Source organism: Erythrolamprus reginae, chromosome 6, assembly GCF_031021105.1.
Source record: "Erythrolamprus reginae isolate rEryReg1 chromosome 6, rEryReg1.hap1, whole genome shotgun sequence".
NCBI classification, from domain to species: Eukaryota; Metazoa; Chordata; class Lepidosauria; order Squamata; family Dipsadidae; genus Erythrolamprus; species Erythrolamprus reginae.
This window is the reverse complement of record NC_091955.1, coordinates 66384155-66409971: the sequence shown is the minus strand read 5'-3', so window position 1 is coordinate 66409971 and position 25817 is coordinate 66384155. Positions and strand designations below refer to the sequence as shown.

The 25817-nt window shown below is 39.6% G+C and overlaps 2 protein-coding genes across 2 annotated transcripts; one reads left to right on the top strand and one right to left on the bottom strand.

Moving 5' to 3' along the window:
* Window positions 1-2447: 2447 nt before the first annotated feature.
* Window positions 2448-10757, top strand: TOMM22 (translocase of outer mitochondrial membrane 22). The gene is made up of 4 exons (XM_070756114.1): window positions 2448-2610; window positions 3148-3266; window positions 7516-7633; window positions 10126-10757. The coding sequence occupies exons 1-4, from the start codon at window positions 2503-2505 to the stop codon at window positions 10198-10200; spliced, it is 420 nt and encodes a 139-aa protein (XP_070612215.1). The 5' UTR covers window positions 2448-2502; the 3' UTR covers window positions 10201-10757.
* A 428-nt stretch (window positions 10758-11185) lies between these two features.
* JOSD1 (Josephin domain containing 1) lies at window positions 11186-25203 on the bottom strand. Its single transcript, XM_070756113.1, has 5 exons — window positions 25043-25203; window positions 23485-24309; window positions 15153-15281; window positions 14440-14634; window positions 11186-13271 (listed from the first exon to the last, which is right to left on the bottom strand). The coding sequence occupies exons 2-5, from the start codon at window positions 23667-23669 to the stop codon at window positions 13172-13174; spliced, it is 609 nt and encodes a 202-aa protein (XP_070612214.1). The 5' UTR covers window positions 23670-24309; window positions 25043-25203; the 3' UTR covers window positions 11186-13171.
* Between the last annotated feature and the right edge of the window lie 614 nt (window positions 25204-25817).

The following is a 25817-nucleotide window of genomic DNA, read 5'->3' as shown; positions in this document are numbered from 1 at the left end:
CATTTCTGGTAATGTTTATATGATTTCTTTAAATAATGTTTATATGATTTCTTTAAGCTGTATATAAAGGCTACATCTATAGGCAATCTGATCATAGGTGGCCAATGCAATCAGGAATTCGATCCACTGAGCGAAAGGCGCCATGAGTTAATCTTTCTAATGATGTAATGTCATTCTTTTGACCATAGTATGGGCATATCCAGTTGTCAAATTCTACGAGGGTCGCCCAGAAAGTAATGCACTACATTTTTTTTCTTCAACAATTATTTATTGAACACAATGAAACTTAAACACAAGAAAGAATTATGTTTCTTCTATACTCCCTATTTTTCTACATAATCTCTGCCCCATTCTATGGCCTTCCTCCAGCAAGTGGTACCCTGTTGGTACCACTCCTTCTAGTCATAAAGCCATTTCTGCACTAACAGCTGAAAATGAGTTTCCATCTTCAGAATTACCTATAATACTTAGAATGCTGAGAATTCATAATCATCTATCTGGTGGCCCACCATCAGTATCTCCATTTCCATATTTCCATTTCCCAATTTTCAAAGTCGGGATTCTCCATAAAGTCAAATTGGCATGGAAAAAACATCACATCTTTTTAATTAGATATTATATGCCATAACTTTCTAATTGACATCATTGTTTCCAGAGAGTTTTAGAGTTCTAGTATAATTTGATTAGATCCTAATCGGGGGCAGATTCCTTTTCCATCTGATAAAAACACATGGGCCAATAAAAAAACTAACATTTGGGAAAGATTGTTGTTAAAAGTTAGGATGAACTGACTATCTGAGAGCTATTAGCACAGCTATGGGTAATAACAGCGCATTTTGATGTTCCTTGTGCCCACTACATGTGTGTGCTTGCATGTGTCCCCAGTGCAATTTTGCTTCTGCGCATGCGAGGAGAGCCAAAAACCACAGAAAATTATTTTTAAAAAGATGGCGTGCCCAGACCGGCAAAGACAGACTAGAGTCATCGCACCAGAATTGCGCAATCGGCAGGTGCTATTGGAGTGGCGCACTGCAGCGCACCAGTAAGAACCCATCACTGATCCTAATACTGTCCATCCAATCTATATATTCCAAAATGTTCCAAATTGAAACATTAACACTAATTGTTGACTTTCAGTATCTAGTGGTTGATAGTAGATAAACAAGGATATACAGTAGCTCCAAATTTGGAAAGTTGGATCCGTCCTTATTAATTGGTAATTGCATTTTTATAAAGATATTATCAGAATTGAAGAACCCCTATACAAGTTTTCTTTAAAAAAATATTCTCTGAAAGTATTTTGCAGATGGATAAATTGGAATTCTTCTCAGAATATATATTAATCCAGAATAATATTACAGGAATCTACACAGTAGCATTACTATATTGTCTGGGAGGGAGGAAGGAATGGAATGGAACTAAGCTATGAATAACCATGATTTACTGAATAATTTATGTTTAGCTGATTTTGTGCAACATGGTCATAAATCATTATTTGAAAGGTGGATTCATACAATACAGCGAATCAAAATCACTCATTATAACTAACCATATATAAACTCAGCCGTTAACTTTTTCCCCTTATTTTTAGACTATTTCTTTTTTTATAAAGTTGCTATGTTTGGGGATTCGGACTTTTTCATAATAAATGTCTACAACCCGTTGAATATTCTGGTATCCTCAAGGCTAAAGTCAGATTTTAGCCAGACAAGTAACCCTTTCTTCTGAACCCATCTCCCAGGAAGAAAAAAAAATACAGTAAATTGAATTTCAGCCCCAAATCACAAAACATTTTTTTATTTAATTTTTTTTAAAAAAAACCACCCTGAATTCTTATCTTTACCTTGGAAATAAAAATAACTACATCAAATCTCACTGAGGATATTTATTAGTTTGTTTATATTTTATTTATTTGTCAAACATGTATAGGATAGTAGTAGTTTGTATAAACACAACATAAGTAAAAAGAATATTTGCTATTGCAAATATTATTGGAAATATTGCAGTTCCTGTTAATAAATCAATATATGCACTTCCTCATCTCTTCCTTGGGGTGCATCCATTTTTGCTTGTAGGCCACTATTTCCAACCTCAATCAACGTTGAGGTCCACGCCTCTTAAAATTTATTTATTTATTTATTAGATTTGTATGCCGCCCCTCTCCGTAGACTCCCAGTTTAAGAAAAAGGCTGCAGGGGAAGGCAAAGTTGGCTCTTCTATGACATATGGACTTCAACTCCCAGAATTCCTGAGCTAGCATGATATCCTCAGGAATTCTGGGAGTTGAAGTCCACAAGTCATAGAAGAGTCAACTTTGCCTTCCCCAGGGCTGGGCTAAAGCCTTTTGCGCTATCTTCGCTCGTCCTTCCCGTGCGCTAGGCGTCGCTGTGCCAATGGCAGAAGGGCCGCGGGGCTTATATCCGCCTCCGAGATCTCGACTTCCGGTAAACGGTCTAGCCGCCGCGGGAAATCCTCATCGGTAGTTCTCTCAGTTTAACAATCATGGCCGCCTTGACGCCGCTCTCTCCCGAAGACCTGCCGTCCAAGGGAAGCGCCGGCAATACGGAGGAGCCAGAAAAGGATACAGAGGAGGACGACGACGATGATGAGGTAAAGCGGGTCGTGACCGCGGAGCTCCGTGCGGCGCCTTGGCGTCAGCCGGGTGAGGTTTGACCTCTCCCGGAGGAGAGACAGAAGCGTGCGGAGACTGCCGGCTCCCCACGAGGTCAGTGCAGAGATGGGCTGCTAAGATGGGACGGTGAGGCGTGGTCGCCCCCGTGGCTCTGAGTGCTAGCGGAGTCCGGCGCAATGATGCTGCTGCACCTGGGCAGGTAGCGAGATCGGGTCCGCGCACGATTTCGCTACCTGCCCAGGTGCAGTAGCATCATTGTGCCGGACTCCGCTAGCACTCAGAGCCACGGGGGCGAGCACGGGTCACCGTCCCACCTTAACAGTCCACTTCTGGGTCAGTTAGAGCGGGTTTGTGAGGGCTGCTGGGGGCTTTGGAAGAGGGTCTCCTTGGGGGGGGGGGGAATGCATGAATAGCCCTCCCCGGGCCTTCACTTCCAAGTGGGTGGTGGTGATGGTGGAAAGCAGTCTGAAGGATCAGGCGGGCTCCTACTTTCTTTTTTTCTTGCCTTGTTGCAGCTGGATGAGACCCTGACGGAGAGACTTTGGGGTCTCACAGAGATGTTCCCAGACAGCCTTCGGTCAGCAGCTGGAGCTACCTTCGACGTCTCCCTCTCTGTAGCTCAGAAAATGTACAGGTGAGAGAAGGAAATGGAACAGGAGGGATCCTGCTCGAGAGATGTCCTTTCCTCCCTCCCTCCCTTCTTTCCTTTTCTATGCCTCACAACTCCCTAGCAGGGGTAGGCAAAGTTGGTTCTTGTATGATATGTGGACTTTAACTCCCAGAATTCCTGAGCCAATCATGCTAGTTTAGGAATGCTGGGAGTTGAAGTCCACATGTCATACAAGAGCCAACTTTGCCTACCCCTGTCCTAGGGCCGCGATGGCCAATGGCCAAACTCAGTTTACTGGAAGAGACGTGAGCTGGGAGGTGTGATTGAACAAGGCTTAAAAATCATGATTTCTGTTTCAATAAGGGATATTCTTTGTTGGATGCTGTGCTGGGCAGCTTTCGGTGAGGAAAAGCATATATTTAAGTAATGAAAGGACTTTATCTAAGGAATGCAGATAGGACAGTTCCCCGGACATAGATTACAGCTAGCTCTAAAGAGAAAAGTAACTTCTTTTAAAACCATGCATTTCATTATACACTGCTCAAAAAAATAAGGGGAATACTTTAAACAACACAATATAACTGCAAGTAAATCAAACTTCTGTGAAAACTGTCCACTTAGGAAGCAACACTGATTGACAATCAATTTCACATGCTGTTGTGCACATTCAACTTTGAACAGAACAAAGTATTCAATGAGAATATTTCATTCATTCAGATCTAGGATGTGTTATTTGAGTGTTCCCTTTATTTTTTTGAGCAGTATATATTCTTGTGTTTTAATAGAGTGGATTTGATCACAAAATAAGTGATTTTTGAGTTGGGGTTCACTCCGAGGGCTTATGCACAGAAAACTTACCGGTTGCTGGGAGCTATGTGGTAGAAGGTGGTCTCAAAGATAGTCGGGCCCTAAGACAGGTTGAGCTGTAAAGGTAATGACCAACACCTTGAATTGTATCCAGACACCAATTGGGAGCCAGTGCAGTTTGCATAGGATTGGTGTAATGTGAGTGTACCAAGGTAATTTTCTGAATGGTTTAAATTAGAGGTCTCCAATCTTGACAACTTTAAGACTTGTGGACTTTAACTCCCAGAATTCCTCAGCTGGCTGAGGAATTCTGGGAGTTGAAATCCACAAGTCTTAAAAATTGCCAAGGTTGGAGACCTCTTGTTTAATTAACTTACTGCTATTTCACTGTTGTATGTTGTTATTGCAAAAGGGGCACAGAACCTGTTTAATATACTGTATATAGGAGGTGCTCCTTGGCTTACAACAGTTCACCTAATGACGGTTTGAAGTTACAAGGGCACTGAAAAAAAGTGACCATTGCAGCAACTTCATGGTCAGATTGAAATACATTTGGTTGCTTGACAACTGACCTACATTTCTGAGGGTTGCAGTGTCTTTGGGTCATAGAATCGCCTTTTGTAGCCTGTTGACAAGCAAAAATCAATGGAAAACCTAGGTTCATTTCATAACTGTTATTAATCCAACAACTGCAGTGATTTGCTTAACAAATGTGGCAACTAAAGTCGTAAAATGGGGCAAAACACACAACACATTTCTCACTCAGCAACATCAATTTTGGGCTCAATTGAGGTCTTAAGGTGAGGACTTGCTGTAGCACAGTTCGGTGGAGAGCCGTGTCTTCATTATGTGCCTGGAATCAGTTCCATTTAGACAGTTCAGATGAAGCTAAGAATAAAACTTTTATTTCAACTTGCAGCATGTAACATAACAGATCATTCCTTGTAATCAGAGTTGGTCTATTGGTTAAGATACTAAGCTAGAAAGCAACAGGACATAAGTTGAATTCCCATCTTACCCATGAAAGCCAGTTGAGTGACTTTGGGCCAGTCAGTCTTTTTCAACCCAGCCCAGTTCATAGGATTGTTATTGTGGGGTTAATAGGAAGTGGAAGGTGTGTTGGATATATTCATTACGTTAAGTTATTTGTAAAAAAAACACAACAGCATACAAACAAATAAAAATAAATTAAAATGCAAACCAAATAAGTATTGAGTCTGCTTAAGGAGGCACTTGAAGCTGATGCATAAAGATAAATTGGTGATGGTATCAAAAGCTGATGAGATCCCAGAGAACTTTCACTGTTCATTGTGATTGAAATGCTAGTGTCAACTGAAGTTGTGGTGAAAAGATAGACTTAGAACAGCATAAATTGTAAATATGTGATAATCTACAGCATAGGCATATTTTATTAACATTCTAAATAAAAGTTCATTATTAGTCTTTGTTTTTAACACACAATTAAAATTAAATACAAACATGTATTTTATATAAAGCTATATAAAAATAAACAGAAGTCAGATATTACTATCATAAATTATTATTACAATTTCTAGATATTTCTCCCCCATGTTTTGTTTGATAATGCTTTTTTTACCCAAATGTAATAAAATAACACTGTATTTTGGGTAGTAACGGAACTACTGTATTTTTCGGTGTACTGTATATAAGACGTACTGGAATATAAGACACCTAGATTTTAGAGGAGGGGAAAATAAGGAGAAAAATATTCTGGACCAAATGGTGTAGTAATATATTATTTAATAAAATACCAGTGTATGTATACTTTTACAACCAGGTACACTTTTTACAAACTTCCAACGACAGCATTAAGATTTGTGTACTTCAGCTCCCAGAATTCCTCCCCCAGTCATGTTAGCCAGTTTTTTGCCCATTTTTTAACAAAAATGGGGTATGCAAAGGTCTGGGAAACCTGCAGAGCGCTCCTGGGTGCTGGGGGAAGGCAAAAATGCCCTCATGTTTGTGAAAAAATGGGCAAAAAAAGTCCCATTTTTTGCAAAAACTGGAGCATTTTTGCAATCCCCCAGCACCCAGAAGCTCTCTGCAGGCTTCCCAGACCCTTTGCCCACTCCATTGTTGCAAAAAAAAACAAGCCCCCTTTTTTGAAAAATGGGACAAGGGGGTGGGACTTCAGGATAGCAAAAATGGCTGAATTCTTGTGTATAAGACATACGGACATTTCCACCCTCTTTTATACTCTGAAAAATATGGTATATATTACAGCCTTTCTGATCTTGCTGGAATTCAGCAGTATAACTAAAGGAGCCCAGGATAACTCATGGGATGATGGTGGGAGGGAGGGAGGGGGAAATGGAGGAATGGGTTCTACATATAGAGCCTTGAAGTCTTAAAGAATTTAAGGTAGTATCTATGATTCACATTCAGTCTGTCTCACTTGTAACACATTTTTTATTCAACCAAACTTGGATTTTATCCCCTGGTTCTTTTTAGGAAAGGTATCCTATAACCTTTGGTGGCTAGATTGCAGATTACAATAAAAATGCTGCTATATTTTGTTTGAAAAGCAGAGCGGGGTGTACAACACTTTGCATTCAGTCTTCAAAAAGTGCATCAAAGCATAAATGTAGCATCTGTTTACAGTGCCTTAAAGTAGCTGTTCCCTTTCCTGTGATCATGGAACAACTATGGAGGACATTTGTGCAATCCCATTAAAAAAAAGATATAGCTGCTTTAAAACACTGCAGACATGTTTTATGTACATGCTGCTATGCATTTGAAGTATCTTTTGGAAATCAAATCCTAAATGCTGTTCATTCCTGTTAGAGTACCGAGGTTATGTTCACAACTTGTTTTATAAACAGTAAGATCTTATTTTTTTAAAAAAAAACCCTTTATAGTATGAAAACATTAGTTTTAATTACATATAAGATCAAAAATTGGGTGAAAATAATATATATTTCTTTATGCTTTATGATAGGTCTGAATGCCATATTGGTAATTTGAAAATATAGTTTTACAGATTGTTATGGATATGTACAGTAGTTTGTATATGAATCTATGTGAAATGGGTCACTTTCATACTACAATTGAGGTCTATAGCAATGGTTCTCAACTTTTCTAATGCCACAACCCCTTGATACCGTTCCTCACGTTGTGGTGACGCCCAACCATAAGTCTAGCCTGAATTCTCCCAATAGAGCTGTAAGCTGATTGGCAGGAAGGTCAGAGGGAGGCCCCCACTGTAAACGCTTGATTGGTCAGATTATAAAAATATGTTCCAAGGTGCCAGAAGAGAAGCTTTAGTTTCTAACACCATGAGAAATTTGTCTTTTCCCATGGTCTTAGGTGACCCCTGTGAAATTGTTATTTGACCCCACCAAAGGGGTCCCGACCCCCAGATTGAGAAGCACTGGTCTATAGAATAGCAGCTTTCCACGTCAGCAAAAGTCATAATATACTTCTGCTTTCTCCTATTTTCCCAAAGATTCTCAAGGGCAGCTTTATGGATTGGGACCACTTCTTTCATGATCCTAGTTCTTCCTGTTGTTTTTGAAACTGAGAAATTGCAAATGGAGCAGCAGCAGCAGTTGCAACAACGACAGGTAAATACTGTCTCCTGTAACTCTAATTAGTCTAACCTTCCTTTTGTCTTTGAACATCATATATCTTTCATTCCTCACTCTATTAAGAATTTATAAATAAACTAATTGGAGTCTGCGGAGAGGGGCGGCATACAAATCTAATAAATAAATAACTACATTTTATTTCATGTAATTTTTCATCTGTAATTCAGCTTCTAGCCTCGTCTTCTCTAGTTTTTCATTCAATGTATACTACTGTCTTGGAAGTCTAGATGAATACATTTGGAAAGCATAAGATTGGTGAAAGTTTTGTATAACTATCTGTTTACCACAAGAGTTAGTTTTAGTGTAAAAGTTAAATAAATGCATTGGATCAGAAGCCAGGAAACTAATCCTACCTTTGATAGGTGCAGTTAGGTGACAATCAATTGCTATCTCAGCCACAAGAAAAAGGAACTACAGCGATCCCTCGATTTTCGCGATCTCGATCTTCGTGAAACGCTACACCACGGTTTTTCAGAAAATATTAAAAAATACTCCACGGTTTTTTTGCTATACCACGGTTTTTCCCACCCGATGATGTCATACGTCATCACCAAGAGTCACTTCTCTGTCTCTTTCTCTTTCTTTCCTGTCATTCTCTGCTTCAATCATTTTCTCATTTCTCTTTTTTTCTCCCCTTTTTTCTATCATCTCTCTCTTCCTCCCTCTCTCATCTCTTTCTTTCCTTGTCTCTCTTTCCTTCTCTCTCCTCCCCTCCACTTGCCCACGAGAAGAAAAAAAGCAACCTCTGCCGGGCAGCTCCCCTTGTGCCCCCGCTTTGTGCCTGCCTCTTTTGGGGATTTTTTTTTCTTTTCTTTTTTCGCCTTTGGTCTCCCATTAAGCCTGCCGCTTGGCCGCCGCCGAGGAGAAGCACGGGGAGGGCGAGAGAGGGAGATCGTGGCATGCGAGGTCCCTGCAGAGCAGAGGGGGTGGCTGAGGCGGCAGAGGCGTAGCGGCGGCAGGCGAGCTTGGAGCCTTGCTTCGCCTCCTTCGCTGCAATACAAACAAAGGGGTCAGACGTAGCCTCGGCGAGCCAAAGGTTTCCGCGGCTCTGACCCAGAGCAGGAAGGGCTGGTGGGGGCGGTGAATCCACCTCCCCAGCCACCGGAGGGAGATCGGGCTGGTGGGGGCGGCGAATCCACCTCCCCAGCCACCGGCTCCACCATCTGCGCATGCGCGGCCATTGAAAAAAAGGGTGCGCATGCGCAGATGGTGTTTTTACTTCCGCACCACTATACCGCGGAAAATCGATTATCGCGAGAGGTCTTGGAACGTAACCCTTGCGATAATCGAGGGATCACTGTACTGCTAAAAAATAAGTTGCTACAGACTTTTATGGCTGGCCTCAATCAAGTAGTGGTGAGCTTCCAGACTTAATGGCTGAAGTCTAGTGTTCTGGAGTTGTAACAGCTGCTAGCAGTGTTAGGACAGACACAAAATTTGACTTTAGCCTCTTAGCTCATCACCATTTTTGAAACAATTGCCAAGAAAACAGAATGGTCTTGTTCATGTAGTTGATACAACTCAAAACTGACTAAAAGAAAATACATATATACATTGTATGCATCTGCGTGTATATGTATATATTCAGCATCCCTTTAAAATATTCATCCATAAGAGTAATATCAACAATGTAGCCTCATTAGTCTATATAGTAATTGACATTAATAAATGTGCATTCACACGTCATCAAAGTGATGTCTATTTATTGTTCCAGTCATTGCTAGATCTGATGAGTATCTTTTAGCCTTTACAATGTTGACCATAATTCTCAGCTGAAAGAAGCACATTTTATGGTTATTTGTATGATTGCTGTAATATTCCATCTTAAGTGCTTTCAGAAAAACTCTTTAAAGGATCTGACAGTGCTTTCTCATATAGTAAAAATGTTACTTTATCATGTCATTTTGCAAACACATTGCTCTCTTACAAGGATGAGTAAACACATTTCTGGTTATTAATTTCCCTCTCTTGCTGGAATATTATAATTACCTTGAAAATATAGAGAATTATTTACATATTTAAAATATAAAAATAAAGCAAATCTGATAAAATAGAAAATGGAACAATAGCGGCCACTTTCTGAGAAAACCAAATGAATTTTTGTTGGAACAAAACTTTCTAGGTCTTATACTTAACCAGAATATTAAGATTTGGCACAGTAAGGCATTTGCATATTGAAGGATCAAAAACATGAGTGCATTTACAAATGTTGCTTCATATATAGTTGTTTTGCCGGGCTCTCACAACAATAGTAAATCTGATAATCATATGAACCAAGAACTGTATTTTGGTAAAGACAGACTACAAACAAGAAATGCTACATTTGTATTCTTTGTGGGTAAAAATGAGGCAAGCTAATCGTTAGGTTTATGACTTTTAAAATAGAAATTCTTCTCAAATAAGTTACATAAATTTGAATGTTAATTTGGCATTTCAATCATTTTGACATGTTCTCTCATTTCTTACAGATTTTATTAGGACCAAATACAGGGCTTTCTGGAGGAATGTCAAGTGCTCTGCCCTCTCTTCCTGGCAAGATTTAATCAAATCAATAAAGCCATATTATTATGGAAGGAAATACTGAAATTGTTTATTGGGCAGGATTATTTTTTCTTTTCTTGGACATCTGTTCATGATGGAGGCATACCCCATGTGTTTTAGGACATTGACCTCTTCTTTAATCCTTGGGTAATCATGTCCCCCTCCCCTTCCCTCAGTTGATAATTAAAACAATTTAACAAGGACTTTGGAAGCTTTTATTTTGGTATCCTTATTTCCAGGAAACCGTCTCAGGACAGGACAGATTCTGGCCAAATTTAATTAGCAATGTTGTCTATAAAAAGTCCTGTTTTTCTCTACTGATATTCTGAAGATGGATTTTAGAATAGAAAGAGCAAAAATTGAAGTATACATGCTACAAGTACAATGGAACAGTCTGGTGGATACGAAATTTCACTGGGTGAGTTTCTATTTGAGTTAGATGATGTTGCAATGCTGAGGGAACCTTAGACAAGTCATTTTCACCAATTTTGCTGCATCTATTGATACTGAAGTCCGCTACAGCCCTTTTGTATTAAATAGTTTGAATGCAATCATGGAATGTTGTCTTTATTGTTTCAGCTTACTTGACTATACAGTTTCTGCTTAATTGCATCTTTCTATAAAAAGTTGACCACATGGACAATTGTTTTCTCTGTCGGGCAGCATTTCAAGCTGGGTATTAAAAGTTTTCTAGTAGAATTGTAAGTTTTCAACTCTGAATCAATACCTTAAAAAAAAAAAAGTTGAACTGGCCATGTGAGATAAAATCTTCAGTCCTCAATAAGACGTTTATTTATTTATTTATTAGTTGGACTTATTATTAGGCCAATTTAGAGTTCTAAAATAATCTATGCTTCTGAACTTTTCTTTGGGTAGAATATCTTAAAGACCAATGAGGAAAGTTACAGTTGATTTCTGATGTACACACTTGTTCCACTTTTACAAACGGAGCAGTGCAATTTCCACACAAGCATCAGGACATTGGGAAAGGTTTTCTGATTTTTAATATTTGGTTAAACAAAATACATCTCTGTAAACAAACCCAAGACAAAGCTATAACAAAACCAAACAAGCAAGAAAACAATCATGGGTTTTTCTGTTCCCAAGCGACTGGACTGGGCTGATTATTCTCTCGTGCCATAATTCTGGTTCTGAAGTGTGTATGATTACATGTTCCCTTTTCCTGAGCTGCTGAATCACACCACTTTCCCTATGGCCAAAACAATGGCATCAATATATTGAGAGGAAAGAAATAGATTTACTTTTTAAAAAGTATTTGTATATTTTGCACTGGTCATTGGCTTCCATGCAAACAAGGTCTCTCCAAAGTGCTATTTTAAGTCAGCATAAAGAAATGTGTCTTTACTGCTGATATTTTAAAAATTCATGGAAAAAAATGGCTTCAGGTCAGAAGCAGAACTTCAGGCCTAATGTTCTGCTTATGAAAAATGTATGTGTAAAAATGTCAGCTGGTTTTTACCACTGGAATGTATAGTCCAGAAGAAGAGCTTCTATTAAACTAGAAGTATTCTGTTTGGACTGTAGTACATGCAGAGAAGTGTCGATTCTGTTTCACCAGTATATGGCTGCAGATTATCCAGACATCAATAAACAGGATTTGTCTTGATCTCATTGTCATTTTCAAAGTTTTTGATTTAGAGTTCAAGTACAAAATGTAAAGGTGTCTATCTTGCTTTTACTCAAAATAGAAAGCAAAAGGCATCCTTTACAGTTACAAGAGTTACTTTTGCCCTTTACCAGGATGACGCTGGAAACATAGGTCCTATTCCTGATACAACAGTACTAATGTAAATGACACTTAATGAAAAATGCAACGGAAAACCGTGACAAGAATGAGGCACACTTAGATGAAGTGAAAGGGGAAACTAATAAGGTTCCTGACAGTCTTCAGCTCTTTTATTAATTTAGTGGGAAAGGAGCGATTATGATTTCCTGTCGGATGGAATGGAAGAATGTAACTCAGCTTACCTGTTTTAAATAGTCTTCATCTACCCGCATCAAACTTCCCTAGAAACTTTTTAACCTCAGCTATTATCAGCTGAAATAGGAACCAAACTCTAATCCTTGGGTTTATTCCCCACAATAGGTTGCAAAATTAACATTTGCCCTTGTTCTACCTTACAAAAACTTGGCTATAATTTCCTTTTATTTCATGATTTCATCCTTAAGAAGTCTGTTGATATATTCCCTGCTCAGTGAATTATTTCCCTGAATTTCAGGACAAAGATAAATAAAAAGAGGCTATACCTAACCCACTTAACCAAAAATATTTGAAGTTTTTGAAAAATAAGCATCAATTATCTCCCCAAATTATTCACTCATTCTCAAACCAAAAATTGTCAAGTATGACAAAGAAAAGCCCCAAACTCCAATAGGAGTTCCAGAATTATGGTCCCGTTTTGTCAATATGTCCCCTAACTGTTGGCACAATTGCTATTTAAATAGGGAATCCACAAGCACCATACCATTGATAAGAGTATTTAAATTTCCTGAGAGACCCATGCCATTTGCAAGTTTCTTCAACTTTTAAGTCTGGTAGAGAAGGGAGTCATTGATATGAAGGGAACATGCCTGGCCTCAAATCTCTCCTGAAGGGAGAGACAAACGAACTATAGAGAGACTCCTGGAGACAGTAGTGTACAGTTCAATATAAAGTTATTTTAGGATGGTGGGTAAGAAAGTGAATTAGAATTTAATGGAGAGGATTCCAATACCCCGTTTCTAATGCATTATGCATTATAATGAAAGAATGCAAAACTGGCTTCTACCTCTTCTAAATCCGGCTTCAACAATCTCGTTTGGCCCTGACAGTTCCTTGTGACTGCCTTATTGCACTTTCATAATGGAAAGTTCTTGGGGAGAATATAGTTCTCATTATCCACATCAAAGGACATTAGAAGCTGGAAGGGAGAAGGACCAGTACTGTAGTGCAAAGATAAGATATTTTGCAGGTCATGCATCAACTCTCCAACTTTGATGTACTTCTACCTCCTCAGGTACTACCAGTAGAAGTTCACAGTTCTTTCCTTGCAGCTGGTTTCTTAAAAACTTCCTGTGGAAATAAAAAGAAAGCACAAAAAGGCACAAATAAAGTTTGTAAACAGCGGAGTGCTAGGAATATGCAAACTATTCTGAAAAGTTCCACTCTCTTATCTGTTGCTCTTTTATTATGTCCTCCAGCTAGAGAGACTTGAATCAATGAAATGAGGCATAGATAACATTTGCTGGATTTACTGGAGTTAGTTAATGGAATAAAGTGGCAATGGAAGAGATAACTAAATTATATATTCAGAGATTGAGAACCAATTTAAATATAAAAGTGGGATTGCTCCCAATGGCTAGGTTTGTGCTGTTCTTAAACTTCTACAGTACTGAAATTTAAGAATTCAAGAGTTTCAATATGATATATTGTATTGTGTAAGATTATCAAATACAGCAGCGCATTTTATCTCGAAAATAGCTTGCTTATATTGTTGAGTCTTTGACTAACCCAAGCATAAAGCTATGTTGCTCTGTTTAGCTTTATAAAATGTCACTGTAAAAATGCTCATTGCATATGTTATTGGAAAAAGCCACAAACTAATAATCAAAAAAGTATTTCTTTGTCAATTTGTAATAATCAAAGAAGTCTAATTAATGCATGAAGAACAGTGCATGCTCTTCATGCAATGCGGTTGGATCTTTATTGAATTCAGCAGCCACTACTTGAAATAAATGTTTTCAGATGCTTCCATCTATACTGTATTCCTGAGAATAAGCTATTTTAAACACATGAAAAACAGCAAACCTGAGGTTTTGATTTTATGAAACCCCGTCTGAGGGCTAACTTGGCTAAAATCTAACTTCTGCTGCTATTTAGGCTTGATCTTTGCATTAGATACTTTAATGAGCTGTATAAATTTTGTTTAATTCAAATGTAATCTACTGAATTCAACAACTGATACAATTTCCCAATACTGAGTATCTCAGTTTAAAACTTTTATCTGCCATAAGCAGTGAAAATAATTACATAAAAATACAACTGTTTTATTATCTTGACATGTAAAGGTACAAGAACTGAATCCAAAGTGAGACAATTTCAATTATCTTTCTTGGAACATTTGATTAATTTTAGAAAGATTAGTGGAGAAAGGGAAGGGAGTTTCCAATGCCTAAAGCCAAACAATGCTATTCAGATGGTAAATTCAGTGTGTGCTCTCAGATTAACAAAGACAACCTACCTGAGCTCACTTTCACCACCAATCCATTCGGGAACCTTTAGTTTGGAGTCAAGATTATAGTAGGTTCCTCCCACTTCTCGGACACAGATCCAATGCTGCCTTTTAAGAGGGAGTTTCAGTGGACCCCAACAGAGACTTGAGGGCAGATTCATTATAAAACCCATGACATTGGAAAGGGCAATTACGTTAACATCCCTGAACAAAGAGGAGAGGAGAAAGTAAATTCTTACATCCTTTCAACTATCCCTAATGGCAATCCGAGACCGCCTCCTGCCGCACGAATCCCAGCGACCGATTAGGTCCCACAGAGTGGGCCTTCTCCGGGTCCCGTCAACTAAACAATGTCGGTTGGCGGGCCCCAGGGGAAGAGCCTTCTCTGTGGCGGCCCCGGCCCTCTGGAACCAACTCCCCCCAGAGATTAGAACTGCCCCTACTCTTCCTGCCTTCCGTAAACTCCTTAAAACCCACCTTTGCCGTCAGGCATGGGGGAACTGAAACATCTCCCCCTGGGCATGTTTAATTTATGCATGGTATGTCTGTGTGTGTGACTGTTAGCATATGGGGTTTTTTAAATATTAAATATTTTAAATTTGTCTGATTGCTTATGATTTGTTTTTTACATGTTGTGAGCCGCCCCGAGTCTTCGGAGAGGGGCGGCATACAAATCTAAGTAATAAATAAATAAATAAAATCAATGTATGCTCTTACTTTACCTGCGCTTATCCCACCAAACTGCTTCGTAACCTTTGGTCTGAAGAGCTGCCATGATGACGTTCACATCATAGTTTCCATTCCCCAGCATACTTTTCTTGTGTGGAGTCACCATGGTGTTGGGAGATAGCCTAGACATCAAATAAATAATACAAAGAAATAAACAATAAGACAACGTTCTATAAGAATTAAGGTATTGACTTGTCAGGTCAATAAAATAAAATAATAAAATAGGGAATCCAGAGTAGGATCCCATGGTCTTTCGAGACTGAAGGATGCCAATGCAATGCAATGCCTTGTCAGGTTCTTGGCTGTCTCATCATGATTCCACCAATAAAAATCTTTACAAAGATTCATTGAAAGAAGCCAGAATAAGGTTTCAATAACTGGTTTGTTTTCTTCCTTTAGAATTTATTTCCTGGGGCAAAGACTTTCTCCATATCCTAATGACTCATGTGAACAGTTTTCTTAGCTGATAATGGAGGAATGACAAGCTAGTTAGAAAGTAGATATCTCTTCAGTTCTCAATACAGTGTTCCCTTGCTTTTCGCGGGGGATGCGTTCCGAGACCGCCCGCGAAAGTCGAATTTCCGCGAAGTAGAGATGCGGAAGTAAATACACTATTTTTGGCTATGAACAGTATCACAAGCCTTCCCTTAACCCTTTAAACCCCTAAATTGCAATTTTCCATTCCTTTAGCAACCATTCAGATTATTACTCACCATATTTATTTATTAAAGTTTATTAAAAAAAATATTTATTAAAGGCAGACGAAAGTTTGGCGATGACATATGACGTCATCGGGTGGGAAAAACCGTGGTGTAGGGAAAAAACCCGCAAAGTATTTTTAATTAATATTTTTGAAAAACCGTGGTATAGACTTTCCGTGAAGTTCGAACCCGCGAAAATCGAGGGAACACTGTATGCTATTACGTGGAGATTTGGTTCAAGTTCCCATTTGATCATGGAATTCATTAGATTATCGTATTTTTCAGAGTATAAGACGCACCTCTCCCCCCTAAAAGAGGCTGAAAATTTGGATGCATCTTATACTCCGAATATAGCTTTTTTGAAGCTTTATTTTCCAGCCCAACCAGGTGCTAACAATCTTCTCGGCTCTTCACAGCATGCAGGCTTGTTTTCATTGCTACTCCCTCCAAATATTTTTTTTCAGACTTAACCAGGGGATAAAATAATGTGCTGAAGCTGACCAGACTAAGGTCACTAGCCAGATAAAATAACTGGTAGGTAGATTCCACCCCACTCCCATTTTTCTTCCCCAAAACTAAGGTGCATCTTAAACATCTTAAACTCCGAAAAATACGGTACTTTAAGCCAGTTACACACATAGAGACCAAGTTATGCAGTGTTTCCTGTAAAAATAAAATTAGGAAAAACTCTTCTAGACATTACCTTGCAGAATATCAATGCTTGAAATAAAGAGTTTGCTATGCCAAATCATAAGAGGTACTTAGATAGCTATGTTGAATAAAGATTCCTATTAAAAATTGCCAGTACAATTTATGTATGCACTTGCAGCACAAAACTGCATTGTTCTCTCAAAGTTCTTGCCACATATGAATTAATAAGTCTGTAATTTTCCTATTTTCAAACATTTCTTGACAAAAATACTGCTAGCATACAGAAAACATTACAGAATCTGCAACACAAGTTTGCAAATTATCTTAAAACAAGAATATAAACTTAATGTTAAATAAATATGATTGTAAGAAAGGCTTTAACATACTGCACTTAAAAAAAACATTTTAGGAAAAGAGAGAAAATCCGAGGTTTGAAAACATGATCTAAAAGTCAATGATATTTGAATACCATATTTCAATTAGGATGTGTTAATAAACTGATTGTGTTAATATGTAATGATAGAAAATAAATGGATTTAATTGATATAATTTGGTTTTTTCTCTTTCCCTGGGAATGATATTGCTGTGATAATATTTTTCAAGATATAGATGATATTATGGATCATCTTTAAGGTTAAGCAATTTTTTTTTGAAGGGCAATTAAAATAAGACAAGGGTAAAGAAGTAAATAAGGATGTAAAACAATTGAAAATAAGCACTTTGGCCTGTATGTAATAAAATTTAACAGATGAGTGAAAGGAAATAGATGAGATGTAATAGCAAGTAGCACTGTAAGTTTGAATAAGGATATTGAAGAAGTTTTATATTGAAGTTTTCCAGGTGACAAAAGTAAAGGAGACAGCATTTGTTCGATGATAAATACTGACAGTAAGTTTAAATTCATTGTATTGAAGATTGAAGATATATGATACTGTATTGTTTATAAGTGGAGAAAAATAAAAACTTTTACCCGTAAAAAAAGTCAGTGGGGAAGTCAGATTAATTTAAAAATTGTGTTACTAACTTAACAACTGCAGTGATTCATTTAATTTAACAACTGTGGCAAGAAAGATCATAAAACTGTAAATAAAATCATAATTAACTCTGGTTGGGTTTGCACTTCCCAGACGTACCTTGCATTCCTCCTGAACTCACAACTCCTCCTTAAAGAGTAGCTGGCAGTCGAGGCTAGGACACCCTTTGCTCAAATTTCATGTTGTACACTTATCTGGATTGTAAAGTTCTGCACATGATCACTCATGCCTAGTCCTATCTCAGTTGGATATCTGCAACATGCTCTATATGGGGTTATCCTTGAAGAATATTTATAGGACTTTATGGTAGAGTGGTCCAAAGGGAGCCTCTCCTCAGTGCAAGACATATTTATTTATTTATTTATTTATTCATTCATTCATTCATTCATTCGATTTTTATGCCAACCTTCTCCTTAGACTTAGGGCGGCTTACAACATGTTAGCAATAGCACTTTTTAACAGAGCCAGCATATTGCCCCCACAATCCGGGTCCTCATTTTACCCACCTCGGAAGGATGGAAAGCTGAGTCAACCTTGAGCCGGTAATGAGATCTGAACCAATATGAATGCCCACATAGAGTTGGCTAAAAAAAAAACACATGAAGGACTCCCAGACTATGAGAAATAAGATTATCTGGTCTGATGAGATGAAGATGGAACTTTTTGGAGTTAATTCTAAGCAGTATGTATGGAAAAAACCAGGCACTGCTCATCATCTGGCCAATACAATCCCAACAGTGAGTCCCGACTGGTGGAGAGCTGCAGTGATAGTTAACTTTATGGAACTTTCTCCCATCTATTTATTTATTTATTTATTATTAGATTTGTATGCCGCCCCTCTCCGTAGACTACTACTACTCTGCATTTCTGCAGCCTACAGTGATCTTTGGGTTCTTCTTTATCTCTCTCACCAAGGCTCTTATCCCACGATTGCTTAGTTCTGGTCATGCCAAACTTCTTCTATTTAAGTATTATGGAGGCCACTGTGCCCTTAGGAACTTGAGTGCTGCAGAAATTATTTTGGCCAGATCTGTGCCTTGCCACAATTCTGTCTCTGAGCTCCTTGGCCAGTTCCTTTAACCTCATGATTGTCATTTGCTCTGACATGTGAGCTGTGAGGTCTTATATAGACAGGTGTGTGCCTTTCCAAATAAAGTCCAATCAATTTAATTCAACACAGCTGGACTCCAAGGAAGGAGTAGAACCATCTCAAGGAGGATCAAAAGGAAATGGACAGCATGTGAGTAAAATATGAGGGTCCAAATATTTATGGCCATGTGATATTTCAGTTTTACTTTTTTAATACATTTGCAAAAATATCTACATTTCTAGGGGAGGGGGTTCTGTCAAGATGGGGTGCTGAGTGTACATTTAATGAGAAATAAAATGAACTTTTTTGCTTTTCCCAAATGGCTGCAATGAAGCCAAGAATGAAAAATTTAAAGGGGTCTGAATATTTTCCGTACCCACTGTAATATAATTTATAAAATTGACATTATGTTGAAGAGATTTTAGATGTTAGGAGAGGTTGTATATTGGGAAGTTGATAATATAACCAACCAATGGATGGATGTGTAATGGTAAGATTCGATTTTGTTTAAATGTTGAGGAGGAATTAAAATAAGAAATAAAGGAGGAAGGGAGTTTTGCAAAATAAAATATTAGAAATCTAGGACATTTAGAAATGATAGAACAAGTAAAGATATAAATTGAGGAAAGGGAAGAGGAAGGTCAAAAATTAAAAATATGAACAGGATAGATTTGAAGGATAAATAAGGAAGGAGGGACAAGGGACAATTAATATGGAAGATAACCTATAGTGATTAATTGGGAGAAAACTGAAAATTAAAGATAGTACACTCAGGCGACCTAAAGAGGTGGAAAGGAGACAGCATTAGAATAATAGTAAATATACCTAGATGATTTACGGTATGTATGTGGATGTTTATGTGAAGTTGATGAAGGAAGAAAAAAAGAATATTTGAAGACTGCAGTTGATGCAGAATGCAGCCGTGTACACAATCCTGTACATGTAACACTTTGATTGTGTTAACTGCATTATATTCAGATTGTCTCAGGATGCAATTCAAGCTGTTGGTTGTTACTTTTAAAGCCCTACATGGCAAGGGTCTAGGGCCGTGATGGTGAATCTATGGCACAGGTGCCACAGGTGGCATGTAGAACCGTATCTGAAAGCACGCAAGGCGTTGCTCTATGTCACCACCAGCATGCGTGTGTGCGCTGGCCAGATGATTTTCAGCTGCCCGGAGGGTAGGGTAAGGGGCCATTTTCTAATTTTGTCATCCAAGTACATTCATTTTCTTTTAATTAGATTTCCTCCTTAATGTTCCTTCAAAAAGTGCAACACCAATTATATTTCTAACTTATTAACCATTATGCCAAAGTGCTTCCTTCTTTCTTTATACATTTTTCATAAGCCAAGAAAACCTTGTATAGCCAATCAGATGTCAACAAAAGAAAATTAAAAACAAAACATAAACATATATGAATTTCAGACCTTCTCCCCCCTCTAAATAGTACATTCCCATTTTGTTTTTTACTTTAAAACAAGGTATGTGCAGTGTGCATAGGAATTTGTTCATAGTTTTTTTTTATAGTCCGGCCCTCCAACAGTCCAAGGGACAGTGAACTGGCCCCCTGTGTAAAAGGTTTGGGTACCCCTGGTCTAGGGTATCTGAGGAGCTGTCTCCCCCTGATGGGACAAGTCCATCCCACTCAGGCTAGTGATAAATTTCACAAAGTTTATCATTCAAAATCCACAAGAATTAACTTTTAATGCACTGTTTCTTGATAAGTCAGATAAGGTAAAATTCTGATTGGTATAAACACAGCAAAGAGTTATTGAACCAACTGCATCATAGTTTTGATTTTAACAGCTATTAGAAATTACCATATTTCAAAATATAAAGCATGATTGTATGCATTTATTTACATTACTTCTTATAAATGTTCAGAGAAACTTAGCCATAAAGCAGTGTTTGAAAAATGAAATGTGTAAATAGCTGGGAGCACAGCATTTCAACTCAAGCCAATCTGCAATTACAATTTTTAACAGAAATAATCCATTATTATTATTATTATTATTATTATTATTATTATTATTATTATTATTTATTAGATTTGTATGTCGCCCCTCTCCGTAAACTCGGGGTGACTCACAACAGTAATAGTAAAATACATAACAAATCTAAGCTATTACTACTTTAGAGTTTGATATCAAATGTAAAACATATGTGGAGAGAGATGAACTAAAGGTTCATCTAGTTCAGTATTGACAGGCAGAAGCTCAGGTGATATCAGAAGTTCTCCTCAATTACCTAGTAATTGCAAGAACCTGGACAATTCTGCATGCAAATCAGATACTTTAACACGCAAGTATTTCAGTGGGTCCTGGAGGAAATTAATTAATTTGTTTGTTTGTTTGTTTGTTTATTTATTTATTTATTGGATTGGATTGGATTTGTACGCCGCCCCTCTCCGTAGACTCGGGGCGGCTAACAACAGTAATAAAAAACATCATATAAATCCAATACTAAAACAACTAAAAAACCCTTATTGTAAAACCAAACATCCATACAAACAAACATAACATGCATAAATTGTAATGGCCTAGGGGGAAAGAATATCTCAATTCCCCCATGCCTGACGGCAGAGGTGGGTTTTAAGGAGCTTACGAAAGGCAAGGAGGGTGGGGGCAATTCTAATCTCCGGGGGGAGTTGGTTCCACAGGGCCGGGGCCGCCACAGAGAAGGCTTTTCCCCTGGGCCCCGCCAAACGACATTGTTTAGTTGACAGGACCCGGAGAAGGCCCACTCTGTGGGACCTAACCGGTCGCTGGGATTCATGCAGCAGAAGGCAGTCCCTGAGATAATCTGGTCCGGTGCCATGAAATGCCAATTTACAGATAGGAATGGCACTTGGGTGATAGCAATTCTTTAAGGAAGGTAAGGGATTTGGACTAGTACATTGATGACGAACCTGTGGCATAGGTGATACGTGGAGCTGTATCTAAGGGCACATGCGGCACTGCCCTATGTCAGCTCCAGCATGTATGCGTGCGCTGGCTAGCTCATTTCCAGCCTTTTTTTTAGCCATTTTTGCTTTCCCCAGGCATCAGGACAGTTTGTTTCCGAACTTCTGTTTGGCCCTTTTGGCCACTTTTTGTGGTCCCTGGGCTTCAGGAGGCTGGAGGCTTCAGTGAGTCTTGTGCGCATGAGGGCGGGCATGGGGGGGAGGTTGTGTGCATGCATGGGGGCACAAAGGGGCTTGTGTACATGCACTGGGAGAGCATGTGTGTGAGCATGCGTGTGCGCCCTTTTGGCATGTGAGCCAAAAAAGATTTGTTATCATTGGACTACAGTGATGGCGAACCTATGGCACGGGGAGCCATATCTACTGGCACCAGAGCCATTGCCCTAGCTCAGCTCCAACGTGAATGTGTGTGCTGGCCAGCTGATTTTTGGCTCACACAGAGGCTCTGGGAGGGTGTTTTTGGCTTTCAGAGAGCCTGGGGGGGCGGTATTTTCACCCTCCCCCGGCTCCAGTGAAGCCTTTGGAGCCTGGGGAGGGTAAAACATGAGTCTACTAGGCCCACCAGAAGTTGAGAAACAGACCGTTTCCAGCCTCCAGGGAGCCTCTGGAGGATGGAAGAAGCTGTTTTCGCCATCCCCAAGCATTGAATTATGGGTTGTGGGCACTCGCGCATGCACGATAGCGCACACCCACACTCTTTCGGCCCCCGAGGGAAAAAAGGTTCGCCATCACTGGACTTTTATCTCAAATTATCTTCTCCATTCCAAAGTGACTTCAATGATACAATATTTTAACGTTCATCAAGATGATTTCTAGGTTACTTATATAGAAATAACCCTATCACCTGCTCCTTTTAGAGATGTGTAAGAAAAAATCTAGCAGTTAAAGCCAGCCTTATAAATATATAATTGAGAATGAAGAAAACTATACCATTTGCATCCCACTGGGTCATTGTTTCAGAGATATTTCTTACCTAAACAGAGAAACAAGATAAGCAAGGGTGGGCAAAAAATAGTGAGAGCAGGACTAATTTCTGACTTCCTGATGGCTTCCCCATTAACTTTTCTTGTGTGAATCTGGTAGGGAGCATCAGAGATCTTCCTTTCCCTCTTCCTTTCCCTTTTCACTATGTGGATAAGTGATTGCTGTTGGGTGGGGAGGGAGCAGGGGATTGAGAGACAGGCTGGGAAACTCACAGAACATTGAAAATGAAGATCATGTGACTATAGCAGCAGCTCAGCAGTATAGCGGCAGCCAGTAGCTCTGAAACAACTACAACCTCCCCAAATTTCATTCCTAGGGGAGTCCTGGGTCATGGATTCTGAACATATTTTATAAATTAGCCCATTTGAGGTATCTTGGTTTAAAAAAATTTATTCTATGTTTCACCCAGTTAAAGATAATTTATAGAGATAGATCGATCGATCTAGAGATATAAAATATATTAAGTTGTCTTTTTCAAACTTTTATTCATATATAAATGAGGAAGGACTTAGGCACTTGACAGAAACCCTTGCAGTCAAAAGGGGACAAAAAAGGACAGGTACACTCACAGACCTGCTGATTAGGTTTTCCAGCAAAAACTTAATGGAATAATAGCTAGAGTTGAATTTTATATCATGAATGGTATCAGTTCCCCTTAACAGAAAATTGCACCAAGCTACCGTGTTGATTGACTCATTACAGTCTTTACATTAAAAATGTGTAACATAGTGGCTTTTACCTCTTTGTCTGAAGTTAAGACTAAATTATGAAGATCAAAGTGAACTGAATTGTAGAAGAGCTTAATAATAAACATCCAAAAAATCACTGTAAGATCTAGTCTAGTCTACCCGAGCAATATAAGTAAACCCTCCACAATAATATGATAAAACTATTTTTCCTACCTCTGGAAAATGTCCTGTAATGTGTCTCGTGTAAAGGCATTGCTGTCCTGGAAGACGTTATTGAGAGCATGGAGAGCACATAATTCTCTGCGTTGTTTTTCATGATAAATGTGCACTGGCATCACCTGTGGTGCGTCTGGGGATTCTGATTTTGTTTTGTCACCTTTCCATGGCACGCAACTCATTTTTTAAAAAAAGTGGTGTTGAAGTGAAGGTTGGAGATAATGTTTCTGAAGATTCTTTTTCAAAAGAACAAAGAGCAAACTGCCCTTTTCTTTATAGACAACTCCAGTACAAATAGTAGACCTGCAGTTGGATTTCAATTGTTGTCCTTATTTGATAGCTGCAAACGCAAGTTCAAAATTGGAACCATAGTTCTTCCATTCTCCTAACCCGCTTCCTTAACTTGAAGAAATTGCTTTTAGTATATTGTTCTCTTCTCTTCTGATTTTTTTCCCTTGAACAATTGTTTGAGAGAATTTAGCATAGGAATGTCAGGCTGAATTGATCACATCGCTCCTTCTCCTCCATTTCTTTTGGTCACCGATGACTGCAAAGCCAAGATCCGCAGCCCACCTCTCTCCCCAATATAGAAATAAGACAGTCCAAAATTAAGCAAGTCCAGGTTTTTACCTGTTTACAAACCACCCCAGGCCCTCAAGGAAAGTATCAAGGGCATCTTTGCATTCTGGAAGGACTTAAAAGGCCTCCAAAAACATTAAGAAATTGAAAGACAGGAAGCCAACTTCTCCCAAGATAAGCAGGAAAATAGGTGACAGCTCTACTTTCGATCAAGCAAAGATTCCTTGGCTCATCCTCGTATTCCTGATGGGAGAGAGAAAATATTCAATGAAAGCACCAGCATTTTGCTCACTGCGGGCGAAGAGGACCCTCCATTTTAAAACGGGCTTCCCAAGCCAGAAATATACTCTCCCCCACCAACTTACTAACACAACAAAGATTTCAAGGCCTGCGCTTTTCTAAGCCAAAGATCCACCCCTGAGGGGAAGGGGGCACAAAAATCCTCCAACCGTTTTGGGGATCTTTTACCGCGACAAGCTGTCACGCGCCGTCAAGAGGAGGGTGGGGGGGGGGAAGCCTCCCAGGGCCGACGGGTGGATCCAGGGTGCGCGGCCGCGAAGGAGGACTCCGTGTTTACAATCTCAGCCATTCTGGCTCGTCCTCTCTCCAAACCGCAGCGGCACTACAGCAAGCCAGCAAGCAGGCCCCTTCAAAGCGCCCCTCGCTTTGTCGAGAGGGGCAGAAACCCCAAAAAGCTCCGGAACGTCCCTCCTCCTCCTCCTTCGAGAGAGGGGGGGGGCAGCGGGGCAGCGATACCTGCACCCTCGGAGTCGGACCGAGTAGAGATCACCCCCCCCCCCCACTACTATCCGCGAGAACAGCGACCGGCCAAGGAGGGACGCCGGGGGGATGACCGCCCTCCCCAAACGGCCTTCCCTCCCCGAGCCAAGGACGAAGCTTCCCCTGCCGGAGGGGGGAAAGGGGAACCGCAACGCCCTCTCCTTGAAGTCCAAGCGCCCCCGAGGCTCTAACTCACCTTCCCAGCAGCCCAGCAGCCTTCTTGGACCAACAGCCAAATAACCCTCCTTCCCCTCCCGACGGCACATGCGCAGCCCCGCGCGGAGTCCTGGCCCGTCGCGCGCCACAACGCTCGTTCGGTCCCCCCACCGCGGCCTGACGTCGCGAGCGTCGAAGCGCTCCTGATGTCAGAGACCGTCCGCTTTCAAACCTTCCGCCCTGCTTGGGGGCGGTGGGGTCTGCCCCCCTGTTCTGTCTGGGGGGGGGGGTTGTCTCTGGTAATTGAATTCTGCCTATTGCAGGCTCACTGGGTCGCGGGTGGGGAATGGGGGATTCAGGCCAGCAATCTTCCTAGCATGTTCCATAAGAACATAAGTAGAATAGAACAGAATAGAATTCTTTATTGGCCAAGTGTGATTGAACACACAAGGAATTTGTCTTGGTGCATATGCTTTCAGTGCACGTGAAAGAAAATATACATTTGTCAAGAATCATGAGGTACCACACAATGATTGTCATAGAGGTCAAATAAGCAATGAAGAAACAATATTAATAAAAATCTTAGGATACAAGCAACAAATTACAGTCATACAGTCCTAAGTGGGTGGAAATGGGTGATAGGAATGATGAGAACAAACTAGTAAAAATAGAAGTGCCGACTTAGTAAAACGTTTGACAGTGTTGAGGGAATTATTTGTTTAACAGAGTGATGGCGTTCGGGAAAAAGCTATTATTGTGTCTGGTTGTCTTGGTGTGCAAAGTTTTGAGGGTAGAAGTTGAAACAGTTTGTGTCC

Bases quoted from the DNA above. Each gene is read 5' to 3' on its own strand.
- TOMM22 (XM_070756114.1), top strand. From the start codon at position 2,503: ATGGCCGCCTTGACGCCGCTCTCTCCCGAAGACCTGCCGTCCAAGGGA. The intron at 2,611-3,147 runs GTAAAGCGGGTC...GCCTTGTTGCAG, and splicing joins AGGACGACGACGATGATGAG to CTGGATGAGACCCTGACGGA. The intron at 3,267-7,515 runs GTGAGAGAAGGA...ATTTTCCCAAAG, and splicing joins GTAGCTCAGAAAATGTACAG to ATTCTCAAGGGCAGCTTTAT.
- JOSD1 (XM_070756113.1), bottom strand. From the start codon at position 23,669: ATGAGTTGCGTGCCATGGAAAGGTGACAAAACAAAATCAGAATCCCCA. The intron at 15,282-23,484 runs GTAGGAAAAATA...TTTGATGTCTAG, and splicing joins TTACAGGACATTTTCCAGAG to GCTATCTCCCAACACCATGG. The intron at 13,272-14,439 runs GTAGGTTGTCTT...TTATTTCCACAG, and splicing joins GGTGGTGAAAGTGAGCTCAG to GAAGTTTTTAAGAAACCAGC.